At 42.3% G+C, this 22,602-nt stretch overlaps 1 protein-coding gene across 1 annotated transcript in view; it reads left to right on the top strand.

Moving 5' to 3' along the window:
• Positions 1-22,602, top strand: part of phactr3b (phosphatase and actin regulator 3b) — a 90,693-nt gene that overhangs the window by 22,779 nt on the left and 45,312 nt on the right. The window contains exons 2-5 of the mRNA XM_079597607.1: positions 12,447-12,608; positions 13,216-13,290; positions 17,535-17,684; positions 20,990-21,202. Coding sequence (XP_079453733.1) covers positions 12,447-12,608; positions 13,216-13,290; positions 17,535-17,684; positions 20,990-21,202 — 600 coding nt within the window. The remainder of the gene's footprint in view (positions 1-12,446; positions 12,609-13,215; positions 13,291-17,534; positions 17,685-20,989; positions 21,203-22,602) is intronic.

Below are 22,602 nucleotides of genomic sequence, written 5' to 3'. Positions count from 1 at the left end.
TCAAATATGTAATTCTGGTGATCAAAGATGAGTTTTAAGGGATAAAATTATTGACTACAGGGGGACTGGGTGCTTTTTTGAGCCACTTAAGTAGGACTTACATCACATACATTATGTATGTATGTATGACGTACATCTTTATATGTAATTTAATTAATTCTATTGTCTTTGAAATATGATTAAAGTGTGCTGCTAAATGTATTGATATGGTAAACTAAAAGTTATATTAATGTAATTTCAATTGCCATTTAATATAGTTATAATAACACATTTGAGGAACACTAATGAACTTGCAATACAAAGTTCTGCCATGCAACTCTAGATTGCACAGAATGACGGTCCTTAACTCAATCTGCTTGCAATCACATCATTCTCTATAGGGCTCAGCTGATTGGTTCCCGCTGTATCAGTAGCCAATGAGCTCGCATGCTCAACCTTCGAATACGTGGTCAGTGTTTGCTGTAGCATCGTTCAGAAACCCTCCACCTTCCCCAGCTCCACCTGTACAGATCTGCCACCACTTGCAATGAAAATGCAATTAAATTGTATATGTATTTTATTTAAACTCAATGTGATTGTATATCAAATGCATTTGGCAATCTCATAATTCTGCTATCTCAGATGTGGTGTAAATAAATAGAGAGTGTCCCATATACTTTCCCAAAATGAAGCTGAGCGTGTTCCTTATGTTCCTCTGCTGAGGTGAAGACATCCTCGAGGACTGAGATTATTCATCGAGCTGTTGAATTAATACTTGTATTACAGTCACGACAGCTGTTGTTTGCCTCGGACTGCTTAGATTTGATTAGTTTTACAACAGTGTCAAGTACAGCGTGTTTCTTCCCAAATCCTTCAACTGCAGCCAAAATGTGTCGCATGCACTTCAAGCTCACTGAGTTTCAATGCATTCACAGATGTTAATTATTTCATATAATATGTGACCCTGAAACCCAGTCTGGAGCCGCACGGGTATATCTGTGGCAATAGCCAACTATACAGTTTATGGGTAAAAATTATAAATTTTTCTTTTATGCCGAAAATCATTATGATATTAAGATCATGTTCCATGAAGATATTTAGTAAATTTCCTACCGTAAATATATAAAACATGTATTTTTGTGAGTGAATGCAGCACAATCGTGAACATAAATGCACAACTTTAAAGGAGATTTTTTCAATGTTTTTTCCCCCAGATTTTCAATAGTTGTATCTCGAACAAATATTGTCGTATCCAAACAAACAGATTCCAGATGATGTATAAATCTCAATTTAACACAATTGAGCTGGTTTTGTGGTCCAGGGTCACATATAGTCACTGTCTGGCATCCCGAATGCATTTGTGTAAAAGCGGTTTGGCACATAAAGCTTTTATAAGTGTAGTTTTGTCTCCTGTCTGCATGAATGTTTGGCCCTGTGGAAGTGAAGTGAGTGTCTGATGCTTTAGTCATTCTGTGTGTTCAGAGTCAGACTGTAAAGCTCACGTTCATCAAGCGGGACACTTCCCCACGCTGTGTCTCAGAGGAATCCCTCGTGCTCTTCCTCATCATCACGCCGGGCCTCGCTCACTGCGGCCAATACATGAGATACGGCTTTTTTACCGTGATTTAAGATTGTATGCTTTGAACAATCTTTGAACATTACCTTTTATAGATTATTGTAATCAAATATTAAATTGATTATATAGCCAAATACATATATTAGTACACTATACCTTTCAGAAGGTTTGTGCGATTTTTAAAATGTTTTTTAAAGACGTCTCTTCATGTTCACCACAAAATATTTTCATAATTTTTACTCATAAATTACTATAAATGTCATAAATAATCAATCATTTTCTTGTCAAATCTTTTCTAACAGTGCGAGGCTGCATTTATTTGATCAGAAATACAGTAAAACCGGTAATATTGTGAAATATTATTATTTCAATTTAAAAAAGCTATTTTCTATGTGAATACATTTTAGAATGTAATTTATTCTCAAATATACATTTTCAACACCATTAGTCCAGTCTTCAGTGTCACATGATCCAAAATCAAATATTAAATTGATTATATAGCCTATATAATTCTTATTTAAACATTTGAATATTATATAGTACACTATACCTTTTAAAATATTTGGGCTTGTGTGATTTTTTTTAATGGTTTTGAAAGATATATCTTCATGCTCACCACAAAATATTTTATCATAATTTTCACTAATGAAATAATCAAAGAAATGGCAAGTAATGCATTGAATTAAACATGACATTTTGAAGTAGAAAGAATGGAAAAGTAACTAGGAACTTTTCTAGTAAAATGTACTCCAGTAAGTTAAAAAAAATATTTTTCAACAGTGGAAGGCTGCATCAAAAATACAGTAAAAACAGAAATATTGTGAAATATTATTCCAATGTAAAGCAGCAGTTTTCTATGTGATATAGTAAAGTGTAATTTATTCCTGAGATCAAATCTGAATTTTCAGATCATTACTCTAGTCTTCAGTGTCACATGACCCTTCAGAAATCATAATAATATGATTTGATGCTCAATAAACATTAATGATTATTATCAGTGTTGAAAACAGATGTGCTGCTTCATATTATGTGGAAAACCTTTTTCGGGATTCTTCGATGAATAGAAAGTTAAAAAAAACACAGCATTTATTTGAAATAGAAATCTTTTAAAACATTATAAATGTCTTTACTTTAAGAAAAAACTCTTATTGACCCTAAACTTTTGTGTATATCATATAATAAGCAAATATAATTAAGCAAATGATTTGTTTGCTGATAACTGCTACAACGCCACTGTTGCCTTGTTCATGATCACTGTCTTCCCTTTATTTCCATGAAAAATAAGAACAATCCTCGCTCTCAAACACACACACACACACACACACACACACACACACACACACACACACACACACACACACACACACACACACACACACACACACACACACACACACACACACACACACACACACACGCATGAGACTGTTTTGCTGTGAATAAAAGCAGTTATGACTCAGACGTACTGTATACAAAAGCATAAAACATATTTCTTCTCTTTCTTCTACTCTTTAAATGTTGGCCACATTTTGTGTTGAATGACACATTCATAAGCATCTCAAAGGCCAAGCCGTGTTCAGAGGGAGTAAACTATTAACACTTAAATCACACTTGTAGTTTCTTTTGCTTCGGACCAAACAATTAAAAAAAGAGACATTTAGTTCTGATTCATTAAGCATTAACACTGTCGTTTTTAACACCGACCCTAAAGATACAAAACAAAAAATTGCTTTATGACATTTGTGATGGGCCTTTTTGCTGGACTGAATGAGTTTGATGTGTGTGTGTGTGTGTGTGTGTGTGTGTGTGTGTGTGTGTGTGTATTGACAAGCTGTGAAGGACTCAAAACAGCGTCAGGAATCCCTCCGTCACACACACATGAAAATCTGCTGCAAGAACTAATGGCCACCGTAGCTCGCATGATGAGGAAACGTTTTGTCCTTTTTAGAGTCTCGTCCTGTGACATCACATCCTGTTTTTGGTTTGTTAGATGATTGATAGATGTCTTTGGTCTGTGTTCATATTTCAGTGGAACCGCACCAGAGATCGAGACCCATCATTCACCACGGCTCGTGTGTGAACACTAGGCTGTCACAATACATCACACTTCAAAAATGCAACAATATGTATCGTGGATAGTGACAATACGTATTGTGTATAGATCACAGAAAATATTTTTTTGGAAGTTTTCTACATTACAGTATTATAGATTACAGTATAATGTTGAGTATAATGTTGAATATAATGTATAATAATGCAGAATATTTGTATAAAAAGTGTCAGACATTATTTTAAATATATGTAGTCAGTGACAGTGAAAGCATATTCGTCTACAATAATTCAGTATTTTCAGCTTCAGAATCATGAATATTGATATTCTGGAGTCTCTATTGTCCTGTGTTTTGGGTTTCAGCACCAAGTCCATCATATTCATTTACACACACAATGTAATATCAAATTTAGCATTTTAATCAGTAATTTTTTTTGTTAACCTTTAACCATATGTCTTGGAGTTTCGCAATAATATTGTATCGTGAGTTCAGTATCGGGACATGAGGGCATCGTTACACCCCTAGCGAACACACAAGTCCTGTGCGGGTGACAAGTTATTCAAGCAAATCAGTGTTGATGCCATTATTTAAATTATTATTCCATATTCATCCGTCCAGTGTCTTTAGCACGACTGGCCTGAAGGACGTGAAGGAAACTGATTAGCCTCTTGAACTCAGTGCTTATGCATATTTAATGCTAATGTAAACACTGTTGCTGTTGTGTCTGCTTACAGTCCTGGGTTATAAATATTTTGTATTCTATACGTTTAAAGTGCTTGAAAAATCAATCATAAAGCACTTTGCAGTTCAGTCCTGCGGTCTCCGTGTGATTCTTACTCTTCATTCCCACGAGTCCCGGCAAACACTGAAGACTTTAAACAGTGCGCCGACCGCAATCGACTGCATCGGTAATACAATATTTCTAAATATCGACTGATCTCCATTACAAGTCCTCAGAGAAGGAGAACTCTCTCTCTTTAAACCGCTACGTTAGTCAACTTCACTTCCTCGTTCTCATAATGCTTCTGAAATCGAGAAGAGGATTTGATTTTGATTGATATCACAATAAGCAATCAGATAAAAGAGACTCGTTTCATGGGACTTCCATTATATGGCAATTATGGACACAGATCAATGTGATGAAACGTTTAAAAACTGGACCACAACTAATCAATTTTACATCATGACCCAGTTTGTGTTGCCCATTTGTTAACAAGCCCATGAAGCTCATAAAGAGAGATGGAGGCATGAAAACAAAGCTCTTGACATTTCCCTGCTCACCGTCAGCCTCTCCTCGGCTCTCCTGGATGATGTGCAACACACGGATATTTGCTTCAGTAATGTGACTGTGATGGTGATGCCATGATGGATGTTACTCTCTATACTACACAAAGTGTCAAAACTGTTAAAAATGCCATAAACTCTTTTCAAAATGACTCTTTCAGCAGTGATTGTGGGAGTCACATGACCTCTCGATAGCGTTACTGATGTAAACAAGCAGTCGTGGACTCGCTGACGTCTGAGTGTGAAATGAAGCACTTCTGAACATGCTTTCTAAATCATTCCCATGTGACTCCAGACGTGTAACGGAAGGGAAACCGTTTCAAATGCTTTCAAAACACGTGTTTCCCAGTTCCTAACCAGTGAACTCCAGTGACTGCACTACGGCCCATTATAATATAATGTGACATGTTGTGTAGTTGACTTATATCCCTTCTATACATGTTATTCCTTGCCTTCTTGTATGAATAAAATACTTAAAGTATATTATGGTAGTAGCTATAGTATTGCACACACACGCACACACACACACACACACACACACACACACACACACACACACACACACACACACACACACACACACACACACACACACACACACACACACACATATATTTGATGCAAGATAGCCTACAACCACATATTTAATTCAGTTTTATTATATGGAAATATTAGCACATTCCTCATAGATCCCCCTGATGTTCTCCACAGAAGACAAGCCAGAATATTCCTCCTTGTTGAGCTATCTATCCATTTACTGGCAGGTTGCTTTTGTGACAACTTACCCCATCTAGTGTGAAAACATGAACCACTGTTTTAAATGATCTGTTCACTGTTCTTTCTTTCTTTCTTTCTTTCTTTCTTTCTTTCTTTCTTTCTTTCTTTCTTTCTTTCTTTCTTTCTTTCTTTCTTTCTTTCTTTCTTTCTTTCTTTCTTTCTTTCTTTCTTTCTTTCGTCGTGGACAGTAATGGTGTAGGCTGCATGTTTACAGTAATATCTCTTTTGTAAGGAATGTGCCAAAAATGTACTTCCGAAATGAAAGCCGGTTTACACTGGGGATTTTCCTCCTCTCATGCTTTGAACTGTCACCATCCGCGTGCACATTCCTTCACATTAGCATCCTCTATATGGTGTGTGTGTGTGTGTGTGTGTGTGTGTGTGTGTGTGTGTAAACATTGGGGTCACTTGCCTGCAAAGTCCCCCCCCCCCCTGCAAATAAGATTTATAATCGTAATTCTATAGTTTAAGCTGGATAAAAGTCTTGAAAAATATTGCTTTACAAAATTCGAATGACATGACAAAAGTTGTGGGTTCCGTCAGGGCGCGCGCGCGCGGGTCCGCGGGATGAAGACGTGAGCGCGCGCGCGAGGGGTTCTGCTACGGGAATGAGTGACCGCTCACTTCAGGAAGTTTTTGGTTATTGTTGTTGTGTTCATGGAAGCAGCAAAGATTCAAAGTACAGCTGTCACACACACACACACACACACACACACACACACACACACACACACACACACACACACACACACACACACACCACGCCTAAGGCTCCACCGCGCGCTGAACTCTCGAGCGTCTGCGGGAACTTGCAGAAATAGCGCGTGAGTGCGTTTGTTATGGAACATCTGCTCTAATTATATCGTCTCTATTTATGCTGTTATGTGCTTGAGTAAGAAACATAGTTATGTTTAATTTCTTAATATGTGTTTGTAAATGACACTTTGATCCCATGATGGAACACTAAGCAACCCATGATGGATTTTTCAAAACAACTTATAAATAGAGGGATGCCTGGTGTGTGTTCCTCGTCGCTCGCCTCCGATTGGCTCCCGTGGGTCTCTATGCTCTCTGCGTGGCAACAGCCTCCCCAGCATCCGGAGGGGTAACCATGGCAACAGCCTCCCCGTCCGCCCGGCAACCCCCGTTAGTGATGCTGCACCTCTGAGGGGTAACCATGGCAACGGCGCTCTGACCCTGACTTGTGCTTCGGCTGCAGAAACTAACAGGCTTGACCTGGATTCTGCTCTGCTACAGTGAGACGCGGTCAGCTGACCTGCTCCACGTCGTCTGGGTTCAGTCTGACAGCACTGAGAAGCATCTTCTGCTCGCTACTGACACTCCACATGCCGTTATATAAGTGCTGTACATTAATACGCATAATGCGCAGCGCAGCGTCAGTCTTTAGGATGTCTTGCAGACGAACACGAGCGCTTCTCGTGTGGATGTTTGAGCAGGTGAGAGAGGAGCTGCAGTGTTTTATAAAGAGTTCAGCTGGAGGAGGATGTGCTTCCTTCACACACACACACACACACACACACACACACACACACACACACACACACACACACACACACACACACACACACACACACACACACACACACACACACACACACACACACAGTGAGAATAACCACTCCAGCAAAACAAAACACTGCATTTTTAATATTGTTTTGATGCGTTTTAAAGTTCAGAATTACTCATTTACTAGAACAAGTCCAGCCTTAGAATCTGATCAAATAATAAATGGGTAAGACCTTTATAAGTATAGTGTAATAAAGTACTTACAAATAATTTGCAAACTGTTAGTTAATTCATAGTTTATTAACTATAATACATTAATAGATACAAATAGCACGTTCTTCATTCATTGTCACTGTAATTAATAAATTATTGTTGTTTAATTCGCTCAAATGTAAAGACTTAGATAATGTTTTAATAACTTCATAACAGTAAATATTTCTCACTTTAGATTATGTCATGTCATGGGAAACTGGAAAATGACATTAATTAAGTGCTTTAAACCAACCTTTAAAGGACATTAATTGCATTCATATTCAGTGTTTCTTAAAATGTTTACAAATTAAGCACACAAACAAACACTCACACACACACTCTCGCACGCACGCACACACACACACACACACACACACACACACACACACACACACACACACACACACACACACACACGTTTATTAGCTCCAGTGTGAATTGCAATAACCTAGTCAATAATTTTATCCCTTAAAACTCATCTTTGATCACCAAAATTACATATTTGAAACGTTTTTTTCCCTTGAGAAAAATTATTCATGCCTTAAAATATCTTGAATGTAATTCGACACCCTTGCCTCATTTAGTATACGTGGTTCTATGAATATGCAAATGAGCCCCGCCTTGGTTACAAGGTAGTGTGTGACGTCAGAAACACCAGCGATTTCAAAGCGTGTTTTTGAGACTGTCTTTGGTTCACTGCAGTTTTAAGCAGAAAATACTCAGCAATGCTGTCCACTTATGAACTTACACATGGTTTGTCTTAAAGCAGATTAAAAACACCATATAGACACATAAACAACATTAAAAACTGGATTTTCACCACAGGGAGACTTTAAGTTAGTTATAAAAACGAATTATATATGATTTCACGGCCATCACTGATATAAACAGGTGTTGTTGTTGTTGTTGTTTTTTCACGTTCATGCGGTTTAGGTGTGACGACTGTAAGAATCAGACCGAGATAGAAGCTCTCAGCGCTGCCCACGGTTCATCTGCAGTTTCCCCGAGGTGTGAGCTCTCCGTCAGCCAGACTGTGTGGGAAGAGACGCTTCTAATGCCGGACCCGCAGCTCGCTCTCCAAGCCTCTCGAGTCCGTGTGTGACGGGCTTCGGGACGCAGGAGTCCTGTGACGCTTTCACTCGGCTGTCCGTGAAACAAGCAGTTTGTGCCTTGAGCTGCAGGAGTTGAATCACAGATGACTTGATTTCCATGGAGAATATATTGTAAAGTGCCCCTATTGTGCTTTTTCTGATATTCCCTTTCATGTGGTGTGTAATAAAGATGTGTGTGAATGTAAAAGATCTGCAAAGTTTCACAGAGTTGTTGTCTCCAGAAAGACAGAAGTGATTCTGAACTGAATCGAGTCGTCAGTAACTCCAGTCTCACTTCCTGCTGAATCTGCGCTGGGTTGTAACAGATTTGCATAATGCCAGTCTATGTTCTTCATTGGCTGCCGTGAACAACGTCTACTTTGACCCTCAAACACAGTAGTTTATCTGAGACTGGAAGAGTTTGGTTCGTGTTGTTCATGTGGAGAAGACGCTGTTTTCTGCTGACAAAGCAAATCCACTTTGATGAGATTGATACGGTAAAACCGACGCCATCGTTACTGTTCGTATCACTGAGTATTAAGAGCTGAGGAACTGAACATTTTTCCAACCCGATCGACCAATCAGAGCAGAGCAGCTCTCAGAGAGGCGGGGTTTAGAGACTGAATCCTCGATTGACCGTTTCAGACACTGAGAATAGAGCTGACGCTGCAGTGGAGATTATGAGGAAATTAAAGTGTTTTTTGACCTTGGATGCGTGTAAACCTGTTGTATTAGACTCCAAAACTAAATTAGGAACCATTAAAATAGCATAATGGAGCACTTTAAAACAGTCGGTTGTTTGTGTGGTGTGTTTCTGAGGGAGATATAATGCAGTCTCCTGCAGTTTGTCGATTCAAATACAAAGTAAATCACTTCATCTTCATTTTAGTAAGAGTGGTAGGGCCAACATGGGCTCCTATCCATATGATCTAATAGTGACTGATTAAGCCATCCATTTTTTGTGTGTGGTCAGTTTGTCATGTGTGTCTTTATCTTTTGGATTACAACTAATGTTTAGCGTCAGGAGAGATGACCCATGTGCTGTTCTACCTTGGTAAACAAACCGTGTTGGTTCAGCAAATGCCACGACAGACACCACTCGCTCCCCGTGGATCTCGCTGGCTCTCTTCCAGCTGTTGTCAACATCTGTCTCAGGGGGTCTGATGCCAGTGCTCGACACTAGATACTGGTGTAAACGGTTTTGTGATGCATGTCAGTAGCGATGTTTACGTGCACACAAATCAGTTGTTTAGCATCGGATTAATGGCTCAATCAGATTTAAGAAAGCTGTCATGTAAAAACCTGAAATGTTTGCTAAAAACTTACTTTGACAAATGTGTCTGTTATTTAGATATGTCATCAAGAAAAAAAACACAAAAAACAGACATTAATACTTGCCGTAGCTCTGATGACGTTATCCCAGCTTTCCTCGGTTCTCAACGCAATGACTGGAAACTATTTAATGTGAATCGGATAGAAATATTAGCCTGGAAATCCAGACCTAAATCTGAAAGATGAATGGTCTGGTGTCGATTAATGAAAATCGTCCAGCTCGAGGGGCGGCACCAAGCATGCATTTGAAAATCTCACTGCACGCAATTGGCTAACACTACGACCAATCACAGCAATACACGGGGTGACGCATCACTAAGCCCCATACGCTGAGCTAGAGTAGTGGTGGGAAGTTCGGATCATTTTACTGACTCGGATCTTTGAATCTCTTTCGGCAAAATGAACAAATCTTTTATCGAGTAATTTAGTTTATTTCAGCAGAATATAATTAAAATGTCATGTTAAATAGCCCAACACATCTAGTACTGAGGAACATGTTGATTACATTTGAAAAGTTGGGTCAAACTATCCAGGCTATTGTAGTGTTAATTCTCCTCAGCTTTCTTCTGCAACTTCACTGTAACAAGGTTAGATGTTATGGGAAGAAGGAGGCGGGAACCGGCGAACGTTCAAACATTTTAATAAATAAATAAACAAATACAAAATGAAAGTATAAGCCAGCAGTCCCTCGCGGACGACTGCTGGCTACAGAAATAAAACACAACACAAACACAGGCCTGTCCTCTCTCGATCTTCACTGTCGTCGCTCCTCCTTTTATGCCTCCGCTCCTCCGTGAGAGATACGAGACCGGTGCGTCGCGCAGGTGTCGCTCATCATTAATCACGCCACCGGTCTCGCGCCGCTCTCACGTCCCTCGACCTCGTCCTGCTCGCCACATACCCCCATCGCCCCTCGCAGGCCGGGGGGTACCCACGAGACTGCGCTCAACTCCCCCCTCCCCCTCCCTCCGGGGGAACCGATCACGGTGGCCGCGGGACGTGGGGGTATGGATAGACGAGGCGAGAGAAAGGAGACGGAAGCATGGAGCGACAGTGACGAGAGAGGGGAGAGAGGAAAAAAAAATATATTGGTCCGGTTCCCACAACGCGCTGTCATCTGGACCTCCACCAGCTGGGCGATCTTCTCCGCGGTGCCTGGCAGTGACGCTGGATAGCCCTCAGTGAACGGCTCGACACTCCGGCCGCCTGGTGGACGGCGACGACTCCTCCGGGTTCGGGCAGACGGCCGGAGTCCCCCGTTCCCTGCTCCTCCCCGTCATGGCGGATGGCAGCAGGCTCCGGCCCACGGCGAACGGCGGCGACTCCTCCACTCCCTCACGGACGGCAGCCGCCCCTCCAGCACCCAGGCGGCCGGCCGCGAGCTCGACCGTCTCCCGGGCAACTCCAGCGCGCCGCCTCGAGCGTCCATGGTGACGGAAACTGCCCACCATGCTCGATGGCACCGCGAATTCCACAGCGGCGAGGGCTCTTTGACAGCACGTTCCTCCTCCTTCCCGGGTTTCGGCACCAGTGTAACAAGGTTAGATGTTATGGGAAGAAGGAGGCGGGAACCGGCGAACGTTCAAACATTTTAATAAATAAATAAACAAATACAAAATGAAAGTATAAGCCAGCAGTCCCTCGCGGACGACTGCTGGCTACAGAAATAAAACACAACACAAACACAGGCCTGTCCTCTCTCGATCTTCACTGTCGTCGCTCCTCCTTTTATGCCTCCACTCCTCCGTGAGAGATACGAGACCGGTGCGTCGCGCAGGTGTCGCTCATCATTAATCACGCCACCGGTCTCGCGCCGCTCTCACGTCCCTCGACCTCGTCCTGCTCGCCACATTCACATTTATCACGTCTAACGGTACTCTGTTCCCGCCTCTCGTGTCTGTCCTCGGGTCGAACTTGAGCGGAGCTAACTGGTAGATTATACCTTTGCCGTATCCGGTCGGCAAAACAGCAAAAACTTCCTTCTTGCAAAGGAGCGATTCGAGCGCCGTCTTCTGTTCCTCTTTTAGAGATAAAGGCAAGTCTAAATCTTTCATTGTAGCGGCCAAAGCCGTTTCAAACAACCGGTGTTCATCCACAGCCATCTTGCAGTGTTTACTAATGACTAATGTCATCTCGCCTCTGGCCCGCCTATATCAGACAACCCGATGTGATTGGTGCAGCTCAGATAGAGGGGCATATTTAATGAGTATTATTACTCGACACCAGAGTGAACTCGCTGAGCAAATTCAAATTGTGCTCTCGCGAGAACTCTGGATTTCCAGGGTATTGAAATATATTCATATAAACAGAACTTTTAGAACCTCAAATAGGACTGGATTCATTCTGACGGAAACAGGCCGACTCAAACCAGATGGAGATGCGTTTTAAATGCTTCATTTAATGCTGAAGCAGTGTTCTTGTTGATTACTTCAGAAACACTTGTCCTGAAGTTTGTAAAAACTGCACTCATAGAACACAGCTGCATTAAAGTGCATTACTGCAAATATGATTATTGCTTGTTTTTTATAAACTGAGAGATGCAAACTTCACTTCTGCGTGTGTGTTTTTGTGCCGTAGATGTGATAGATCAGCACAGAACACTTCATTCTGGTTGTCTGGTGTCCGGGGTCCGAACTCCCCCCATCCGCCGCAACAGTAAACTGGCCAGCCTGGGACGAATCTTCAAGCCCTGGAAGTGGAGGAAAAAGAAAAATGAAAAGCTGAGGCAGGGCTCTACAGGTGAGTTATAAACAATCTAAATGTTGTGAAAATAATGTATAAAGATCACATTGATCATTATTTCCCCATCAAATAAACGTCATCAACTCTACTCTTTATTATAAATATTAAATGTATAAATATATATATTAAAATAATAATAATAATAAAATAAAATAATTATACATATTTAAATTATAATTATTAAAATAATTAAATTCCATAATTACAGAAGTTTCAACAACTTTTCTAATGATTTGTAATTAAATGGGTTTTTAGAACTATTTTTTATTTTTAGCAGTTTCCACCTGAAAAAATATCCTTGACATCATTCTTTAGTTATGACTTTTATTATGAATAAAGCTTGACCTTATACCTGTAATTGCTTACTGTTGGTGGAATGAAAGAGTTCTAATAACAAATTGAATGAACTTTTTAATTGTGTTAAAAAATGTACATTGTTTTTATTTATTACATACAAAATCACATTCATTTTGAAAGCTCTTATTTTGTATAGAGGATTATTAGTATCTCTCCAAAAGCATTAGAGATTGATTTACCGACGGCAGGGTTGTAGTGTTTGTGTTCAGTGAGATTTATATGTAACTCTATCTGATGGCATCCGCAGCGCTGGAGAGGAAAGTGCCCAGCAGGCAAAATCATGAGGATCTCGTCAGAAAGGGCCTGGCAGAGGCTGGCATGGGTGAGAAACACACACATCACTCTCTTCACTGCACCAATACTACCAAACTCACTGCACCAACACTGCCAAACTCACTGCACCAACACTGCCAAACTCACTGCACCAACACTGCCAAACTCACTGTACCAACACTGCCAAACTCACTGTACCAACACTACCAAACTCACTGCACCAACACTGCCAAACTCACTGCACCAACACTGCCAAACTCACTGCACCAACACTGCCAAACTCACTGTACCAACACTACCAAACTCACTGCACCAACACTGCCAAACTCACTGCACCAACACTGCCAAACTCACTGCACCAACACTGCCAAACTCACTGCACCAACACTGCCAAACTCACTACACCAACACTGCCAAACTCACCGCACCAACACTACCAAACTCACTGCACCAACACTGCCAAACTCACTGTACCAACACTGCCAAACTCACTGCACCAACACTACCAAACTCACTGCACCAACACTGCCAAACTCACTGCACCAACACTACCAAACTCACTGCACCAACACTGCCAAACTCACTGTACCAACACTGCCAAACTCACTGCACCAACACTACCAAACTCACTGCACCAACACTGCCAAACTCACTCCACCAACACTGCCAAACTCACTGCACCAACACTGCCAAACTCACTGCACCAACACTGCCAAACTCACTAAACCAACACTGCCAAACTCACTGCACCAACACTGCCAAACTCGCTGCACCAACACTACCAAACTCACTGCACCAATACTGCCAAACTCACTGCACCAACACTGCCAAACTCACTGCACCAACACTACCAAACTCACTGCACCAATACTGCCAAACTCACTGCACCAACACTGCCAAACTCACTGCACCAACACTGCCAAACTCACTGCACCAACACTGCCAAACTCACTGCACCAACACTGCCAAACTCACTAAACCAACACTGCCAAACTCACTGCACCAACACTGCCAAACTCACTGCACCAACACTGCCAAACTCACTGCACCAACACTACCAAACTCATTGCACCAACACTGCCAAACTCACTGCACCAACACTGCCAAACTCACTGCACCAACACTACCAAACTCACTGCACCAACACTGCCAAACTCACTGCAGCAACACTACCAAACTCACTGCACCAACACTGCCAAACTCACTGCACCAACACTACCAAACTCATTGCACCAACACTGCCAAACTCACTGCACCAACACTGCCAAACTCACTGCACCAACACTGCCAAACTCACTGCAGCAACACTACCAAACTCACTGCACCAACACTGCCAAACTCACTGCACCAACACTACCAAACTCACTGCACCAACACTGCCAAACTCACTGCACCAACACTACCAAACTCACTGCACCAACACTACCAAACTCACTGCACCAACACTGCCAAACTCACTGCACCAACACTACCAAACTCACTGCACCAACACTGCCAAACTCACTGCACCAACACTACCAAACTCACTGCACCAACACTGCCAAACTCACTGCACCAACACTACCAAACTCATTGCACCAACACTGCCAAACTCACTGCACCAACACTGCCAAACTCACTGCACCAACACTGCCAAACTCACTGCACCAACACTACCAAACTCACTGTACCAACACTACCAAACTCACTGCACCAACACTACCAAACTCACTGCACCAACACTACCAAACTCACTGCACCAACACTGCCAAACTCACTGCACCAACACTGCCAAACTCACTGCACCAACACTACCAAACTCACTACACCAACACTACCAAACTCACTGCACCAACACTGCCAAACTCACTGCACCAACACTACCAAACTCACTGCACCAATACTGCCAAACTCACTGCACCAACACTGCCAAACTCACTGCACCAACACTACCAAACTCACTGCACCAACACTACCAAACTCACTGCACCAACACTACCAAACTCACTGCACCAATACTGCCAAACTCACTGCACCAACACTACCAAACTCACTGCACCAATACTGCCAAACTCACTGCACCAACACTGCCAAACTCACTGCACCAATACTGCCAAACTCACTGCACCAACACTGCCAAACTCACTGCACCAACACTGCCAAACTCACTGCACCAGCACTGCCAAACTCACTGCACCAACACTGCCAAACTCACTGCCCCAACACTACCAGACTCACTGCACCAACACTACCAAACTCACTGCACCAACACTACCAAACTCACTGCACCAACACTGCCAAACTCACTGCACCAACACTACCAAACTCACTGCACCAACACTACCAAACTCACTACACCAACACTACCAAACTCACTGCACCAACACTGCCAAACTCACTGCCCCAACACTACCAAACTCACTGCACCAACACTACCAAACTCACTACACCAACACTACCAAACTCACTACACCAACACTACCAAACTCACTACACCAACACTGCCAAACTCACTGCACCAACACTGCCAAACTCACTAAACCAACACTGCCAAACTCACTAAACCAACACTGCCAAACTCACTGTACCAACACTACCAAACTCACTGCACCAACACTACCAAACTCACTACACCAACACTACCAAACTCACTACACCAACACTACCAAACTCACTGCACCAACACTACCAAACTCACTGCACCAACACTGCCAAACTCACTGCACCAACACTGCCAAACTCACTGCACCAACACTGCCAAACTCACTGCACCAACACTGCCAAACTCACTGCACCAACACTGCCAAACTCACTGCACCAACACTGCCAAACTCACTGCACCAACACTGCCAAACTCACTAAACCAACACTGCCAAACTCACTGTACCAACACTACCAAACTCACTGCACCAACACTGCCAAACTCACTGCACCAACACTGCCAAACTCACTGCACCAACACTGCCAAACTCACTGCACCAACACTACCAAACTCACTACACCAACACTACCAAACTCACTGCACCAACACTGCCAAACTCACTGCACCAACACTGCCAAACTCACTACACCAACACTGCCAAACTCACTGCACCAACACTGCCAAACTCACTGCACCAACACTGCCAAACTCACTGCACCAACACTGCCAAACTCACTGCACCAACACTGCCAAACTCACTGCACCAACACTGCCAAACTCACTGCACCAACACTGCCAAACTCACTGCACCAACACTGCCAAACTCACTGCACCAACACTGCCAAACTCACTACACCAACACTACCAAACTCACTGCACCAACACTGCCAAACTCACTGCACCAACACTGCCAAACTCACTGCACCAACACTGCCAAACTCACTGCACCAACACTGCCAAACTCACTACACCAACACTACCAAACTCACTGCACCAACACTGCCAAACTCACTGCACCAACACTGCCAAACTCACTGCACCAACACTGCCAAACTCACTGCACCAACACTACCAAACTCACTGCACCAACACTACCAAACTCACTACACCAACACTACCAAACTCACTGCACCAACACTGCCAAACTCACTGCACCAACACTGCCAAACTCACTGCACCAACACTGCCAAACTCACTAAACCAACACTGCCAAACTCACTGTACCAACACTGCCAAACTCACTGCACCAACACTGCCAAACTCACTGCACCAACACTGCCAAACTCACTACACCAACACTGCCATACTCACTGCACCAACACTGCCAAACTCACTGAGAAGCACACACATCACTCTCTTCACTGCCAAATGCTCCCTGTAGAGCACATGCACTTTTATGATGGATAGATGCACTTTTATGATGGATAGATGCACTTTTATGATGGATAGATGCACTTTTATGATGGATAGATGCACTTTTATGATGGATAGAGGCACTTTTATGATGGATAGATGCACTTTTATGATGGATAGAGGCACTTTTATGATGGATAGATGCACTTTTATGATGGATAGAGGCACTTTTATGATGGATAGATGCACTTTTATGATGGATAGATGCACTTTTATGATGGATAGAGGCACTTTTATGATGGATAGATGCACTTTTATGATGGATAGATGCACTTTTATGGACTTCAAAACAGAAACAGCCATTCACTGCCATTATAAAGCTTGGAAGAGCCAGAACATTTTTAGAACTCCGACTGTATTCGTCTGAATGAAGAATGTCATATACACCTAGGATGACTTGAGCGTGAGTAAATCATGGGCTAATTTAAATTTTTGTGTGAACTATCCCTTTAAAACTGTCCGGTTTTCCCCATGCTCAGAGTCTGGCCTGGCCTGTGGTGGGAACGCAGACGATCCGGGAAGCCCATCGCTCGAGGACTCAGACGCCGAGGACCGAGAGGACGAGCCCATGGCGCCACTGGCCAGCAACTCCGAGGATCTGGGATCTGATGAGGACAATCTGTCTACAGGTCGGGATTCATGAATGTTTGGTCTTTTGCTAAACAGGGGTCTCTTTCCCGTACATCGACGTAACTCGCTGCTTAAAGGTTGTATCAGCGATTGTGGGTGACGTCACTTCTGTTTGTGTTTGAAGCGAGATCCCAAACAAACCAAGTTAGCTCGCCCCTCCCTCCCGTTTCGTGCATCATGAAAAAAAGGATCATGCACGCGCATTTCTCAGCTAGAGCTACCCAAGTTTAGTCGAGCTTCGCTCATATTATTTCAAGAAGGATATTCTCACACACAGTTCACATCCAAACAAGTCAGCACTAGCAGCTACTCGCCTGTCCTGAAGAAACAGTGCAACCTCGGCGTCCGATTTAAAAAAAAAGTTTTTTTTTTTTTTTACTTTAATTTCTTTCCGTCACCGTGCACGAGCGCAAAAACTCACAACACCCAGTCCCTGTCGGTGATTGGTTGAACACTGTTTATTTTGGTTTTGAGTGGTTGGTGAAACCAGTTGTTTTTGTGTGCAGATCTCAGAGCGAGGCTGCCTACAGAGACGCGTTTTTTTGACGGCCTGCTTATGGGGTGGGCAGCTAGCGGATCGTCAGGAAAGATTAGATGAATGTGATAATATATGTTTGGGCCTGAAATCGCTGATACAACCTTTAACTGCTATAGTACGATGCATCATTGAAGAAATCAACTAGCTAATCACGACTGTTTCCCGAAACCATATTGTTTCAAATTGGTCGATAAACCACTGGTTGATGATGTCACGCAGGTGGTGGAGTAATAACTAAATAAAAACACTTTTAATGAATCTGTTTGAGATCGATTTAATGCTAGATGTTTTGCTATAAATTACAGACATGGCATCTGAGGAATTTTTCTCAGTTATTTTGGTTTATTTCCAGATTCACTCATAGGCTCGTTGTTACGCACTAGAGCACGTTCGCACATACGAACTTCCAAAATGACGCTTTAAATCTCTTGACAAACTAAAAGACATAACTTACATTTGTATTCTAAATAAAATATATAGATTGCACTGAATGTCAGCTTGCTTATTTTGCTCAAGATCAGGATTTATTGAGTCCACATGTCATGCAAACATGAAACTCTTCATCTAACCACAGGTCGAGATCTGTCGCTCCAAACATACACAGCTCTTTGCGAATGTTCGTTAGAACGATGTTTTCGGGAAACACAGACTCAGAACTGCTGATAACGACGGAACTTGCGAACATAGTTAGCTAACGATGCTTTCGGGAAACACACCCCAGAATGTGAAACTACAACTGCACTGAAAATGAACTAAATTTTCTGCATCAGAAACTGATAGCATTACGTAGCTTAGCAATGTTTCTAAGGTGGAAAAAGGCTGTTCTTGTGACATTTGAAATATGATTTTCAAAAGACAAGTTGCGGTCTAGTATAACACCCAGATCTTTTACTGTAGAGGATAAAGTAACAGGACGTCCATCTAGATTAAGGTTGTATTGTAAGAGGTTTTGTGGGCAGTTTTTTGGACCAATCAGTAATACCTCCATTTTATCTGAATTTAATAGAAGAAAATTACACGTAATCCAATATTTTATATCTTTAACACACTCTGTCATTTTAGATAATTTAGTGTTATCATCTGGTCTTGATGAAATATATAATTGAGTGTCATCAGCATAACAGTGGAAACTTATTCCATGTTTTCTTATAATATTACCAAGTGGCAGCATATAAATTGTGAATAGCAGGGGGCCTAATACAGATCCCTGCGGCACTCCATAATTTACTGACGTTATCTTTGATTTTTCCCCATTTAAATGGACAAAATGGTAACGGTCTGATAGGTACGATCTAAACCAGCTTAATGCCTGTCCCTGAACACCAATGTAATTTTGAAGTCGATCTAAGAGTATTTTATGATCTATAGTGTCAAACGCAGCACTAAGATCGAGTAAAACTAGTATTGAGATACAGCATTGGTCAGAAGCTAAAAGTAAATCATTTGTAATTTTAACCAGCGCAGTTTCTGTGCTATGATGTGGCCTGAATCCTGACTGAAACTTTTAGTCCAATAGAAAATAAATATTGACCATTTAATTCCCAGCTAACAGGGAATATTCTCAGAACTTGACAAGCTTCTCTCAACGTTATGCACAGTAACATTAAAGTATGCTATTTTAAAGTTTCTAATTTTGTTTTGGAGTCTCCCACAACATGTTTGCATCCAAGATCTAAAACACTTTTATTTCCTCATAATATCCACTGCAGCATCAAACGGTTTGATGAAGGATTCGGTCTCTCTAAACCCCGCCTCTCTGAGAGCTGCCCTGCTCTGATTGGTCAGATTGCCCAGTTTGTTGTGATTTGTTACAAACCTGCCTAGATTCAGCAGGAAGTGAGACTGGAGTTACTGACGACTTGTTTCAGGCAGTTCGTCACTTCTGAATCACTCCTGTCTTCTGCTAGACAAAAACTCCATTTATCTTTGATTTGTGAAACTTTGCAGACCTTTTACATTCACAAACAGCTCAATATCCAAAAAGCATAATAGGGGCGCATCTATTATGCACGATTTTAGGCTATTGTAAAAGGCAATATAGTCTTCCTTAAATATTCCTTCCTTAAATATCAATAATTAATAAATTATTTGTAAAAAAATTACAATAATGTTATTGTATTGTAATGTAGAACTTGACCTTCAGCTTCCACAGTGTATAAACAAATATTTTTCTAATTTTGTGAATAAAACAAAGATTATTAGAGTACGTTTTAAAATAAAATATTGTTTCAGTCTTTTCACTTTAAAATGTCACGTTTAATTTAAATAAATTCTTTGTAATTATTTGTGAAATTTACTACCAATTTCTCTGTGAAAATTATTAAATCACTCATCAATTAGTAAATACCACACCAATTTGTTTTCAGTGCACGTCCTGTTCAAACAGCCTCTTCAGAAAAGTGTGTTGTTGGTAAGGAGTAAATCCCCCACAATTCATTGCAAACTCGCATTCAGGTTTGACCCCAATCTGATATGAAATACCCATCCAATCAATTCCCAATCAATAAAATCAAGTCCTGTCTGATTTTATAATAGTCAGTTTCAGAATATGCGTCATTAGGGAAGTAAAATGGGCTGCGGATGCCGTTTCATGTTGACTTTAACCATTCTAAACCATGTGTGTCTTTTTATGAATATGATTTTGTAAGTGATGACTCAAAGGTGGGAAATGAACACACATCTGTTGTCTTGAAAGAATGAGCATCACTGATTTACCACTAGGTGGCGTCAGAGATCACAGAACACACATTCCTGATCTCTTTTCAGCACGAGACACCACAGAGATGACGGAAACAGAAGGGGAACTTGGGCAAAGTGAGGACGAGGACAAGCTGAGTGTAGAGGCCTCGAGCAGAGGGGCCGGTGTCGGGGCCCTCGAGGGCCACGAGGAGAGAAAGGAGGATAAACCGCTCAGAGAAGTTCGCACTCCTCCAGCCAAACTCCCAGTGAAGCTGCTCAATAGACTGAGCAGTCTGGACAGTCAGTATCAGTTCATCACATGGTGCATGTATACCTGTTTTCTAGATTTGACCAACGGAGTCTAACGATGAAACATAATTACAAAAGGATTCTTTTTCGGTCCCACTTTATTTTAAGTGGCTTTAAGTGTACTTACATCGAAAAATAAGTACAATGTACTGTACAGGTGAAACTGGAAAAATGAGAATATGGTGCAAAAGTTCATTTATTTCAGTAATTCAACTTAAAAGGTGAAACTAATATATGATATATACTCATTATGTCACGACTACCAGTCCCGCAATCTCCTCCAGTAACCACCAACGGGCGCCCTCGCCCGAATACTGACTGTCTCCCGAACTCCAAATCCCACAATGCCTCACTCATGCACTGATTCAATTCCCACCTGTGAGTAATGATCACACACACAGCTGTTACTCATTCCCAGCCCTATATAAACCACACTAACAGCACACTCTGTGCGAAGTCTTGTTTCACTGTTGTGTACATCTCTGAGCGTTTCTAGTAAGTTTTCCTGCCTCTGTTTATGACCCTTGCTGAACCCTACTCTTCGATTGTCTGCTGCCCGCCCATTGACCTTCTGCCTGATTCCTGGATCTTGTATCGTCTGCTGCCTGCCCCTGACCTCCTGCCTGGTTTCCTTCTCGCCTCGCCTGCCCTGCTACACTGTATTTCGCTGGTATTGGACCCCTGCCTGTTAACTTTGAGCATATATTTAATAAACTGTTGCAAATGGATCTGACTGAGTCTGATGAGTCACAACAGAAGACTTCGCCCGCTGAAGATCCAGCAACGGTGTCTGCTTTGTCCGCTGCTTTCGCCGCCCAAGCCAGCCAGCTTGCTGCCCATCATCACCAACTAAACCGCCTGACTTCATTAACCGAAGAATTGATAAAAGCGGTCCAAGCACTGCAAACCTCTGCCTCGGATCCGCCTCCGGTGCCTACGCTTCCACCTGCTGCCCACGTTCCCGAGTTCCAACCCCCTACGGGCACGAGTCCCCGCCTTGCACTTCCCGAGAAGTTTGAGGGGAACCCAAGTAAATGCAAGGGCTTTGTTCTCCAGTGCTCGCTATATCTTGCCCAACAACCCACATCTCATTCCACTGATGCCAGTAAAATCGCCTTCGTTTGCTCACTGCTCACCGGTCGCGCTCTGGACTGGATCACAGCGGTTTGGAGATCAGACGGTACCTCCTTTTCCACGTTCGCAGAATTTCTTCAGCGGTTCCAGGCAGTTTTCGAAACACTCCAAGGAGGGTAAAGGAGCGGAGGATCGTCTCCTAGAACTCACGCAGGGCCGGTCCACTGCCGCTGAGTATGCCCTCGAGTTCCGCACCCTCGCGGCTCAGACGAACTGGACCGATAATGCACTGAAGGTGGTCTTCCGGCGAGGCTTAG

This window comes from Phoxinus phoxinus, assembly GCF_949152265.1.
Source record: "Phoxinus phoxinus genome assembly, chromosome: 22".
Classification (NCBI taxonomy): Eukaryota; Metazoa; Chordata; class Actinopteri; order Cypriniformes; family Leuciscidae; genus Phoxinus; species Phoxinus phoxinus.
The sequence above is the reverse complement of the archived record's forward strand: the minus strand, read 5'-3'. Positions and strand labels throughout refer to the sequence as shown.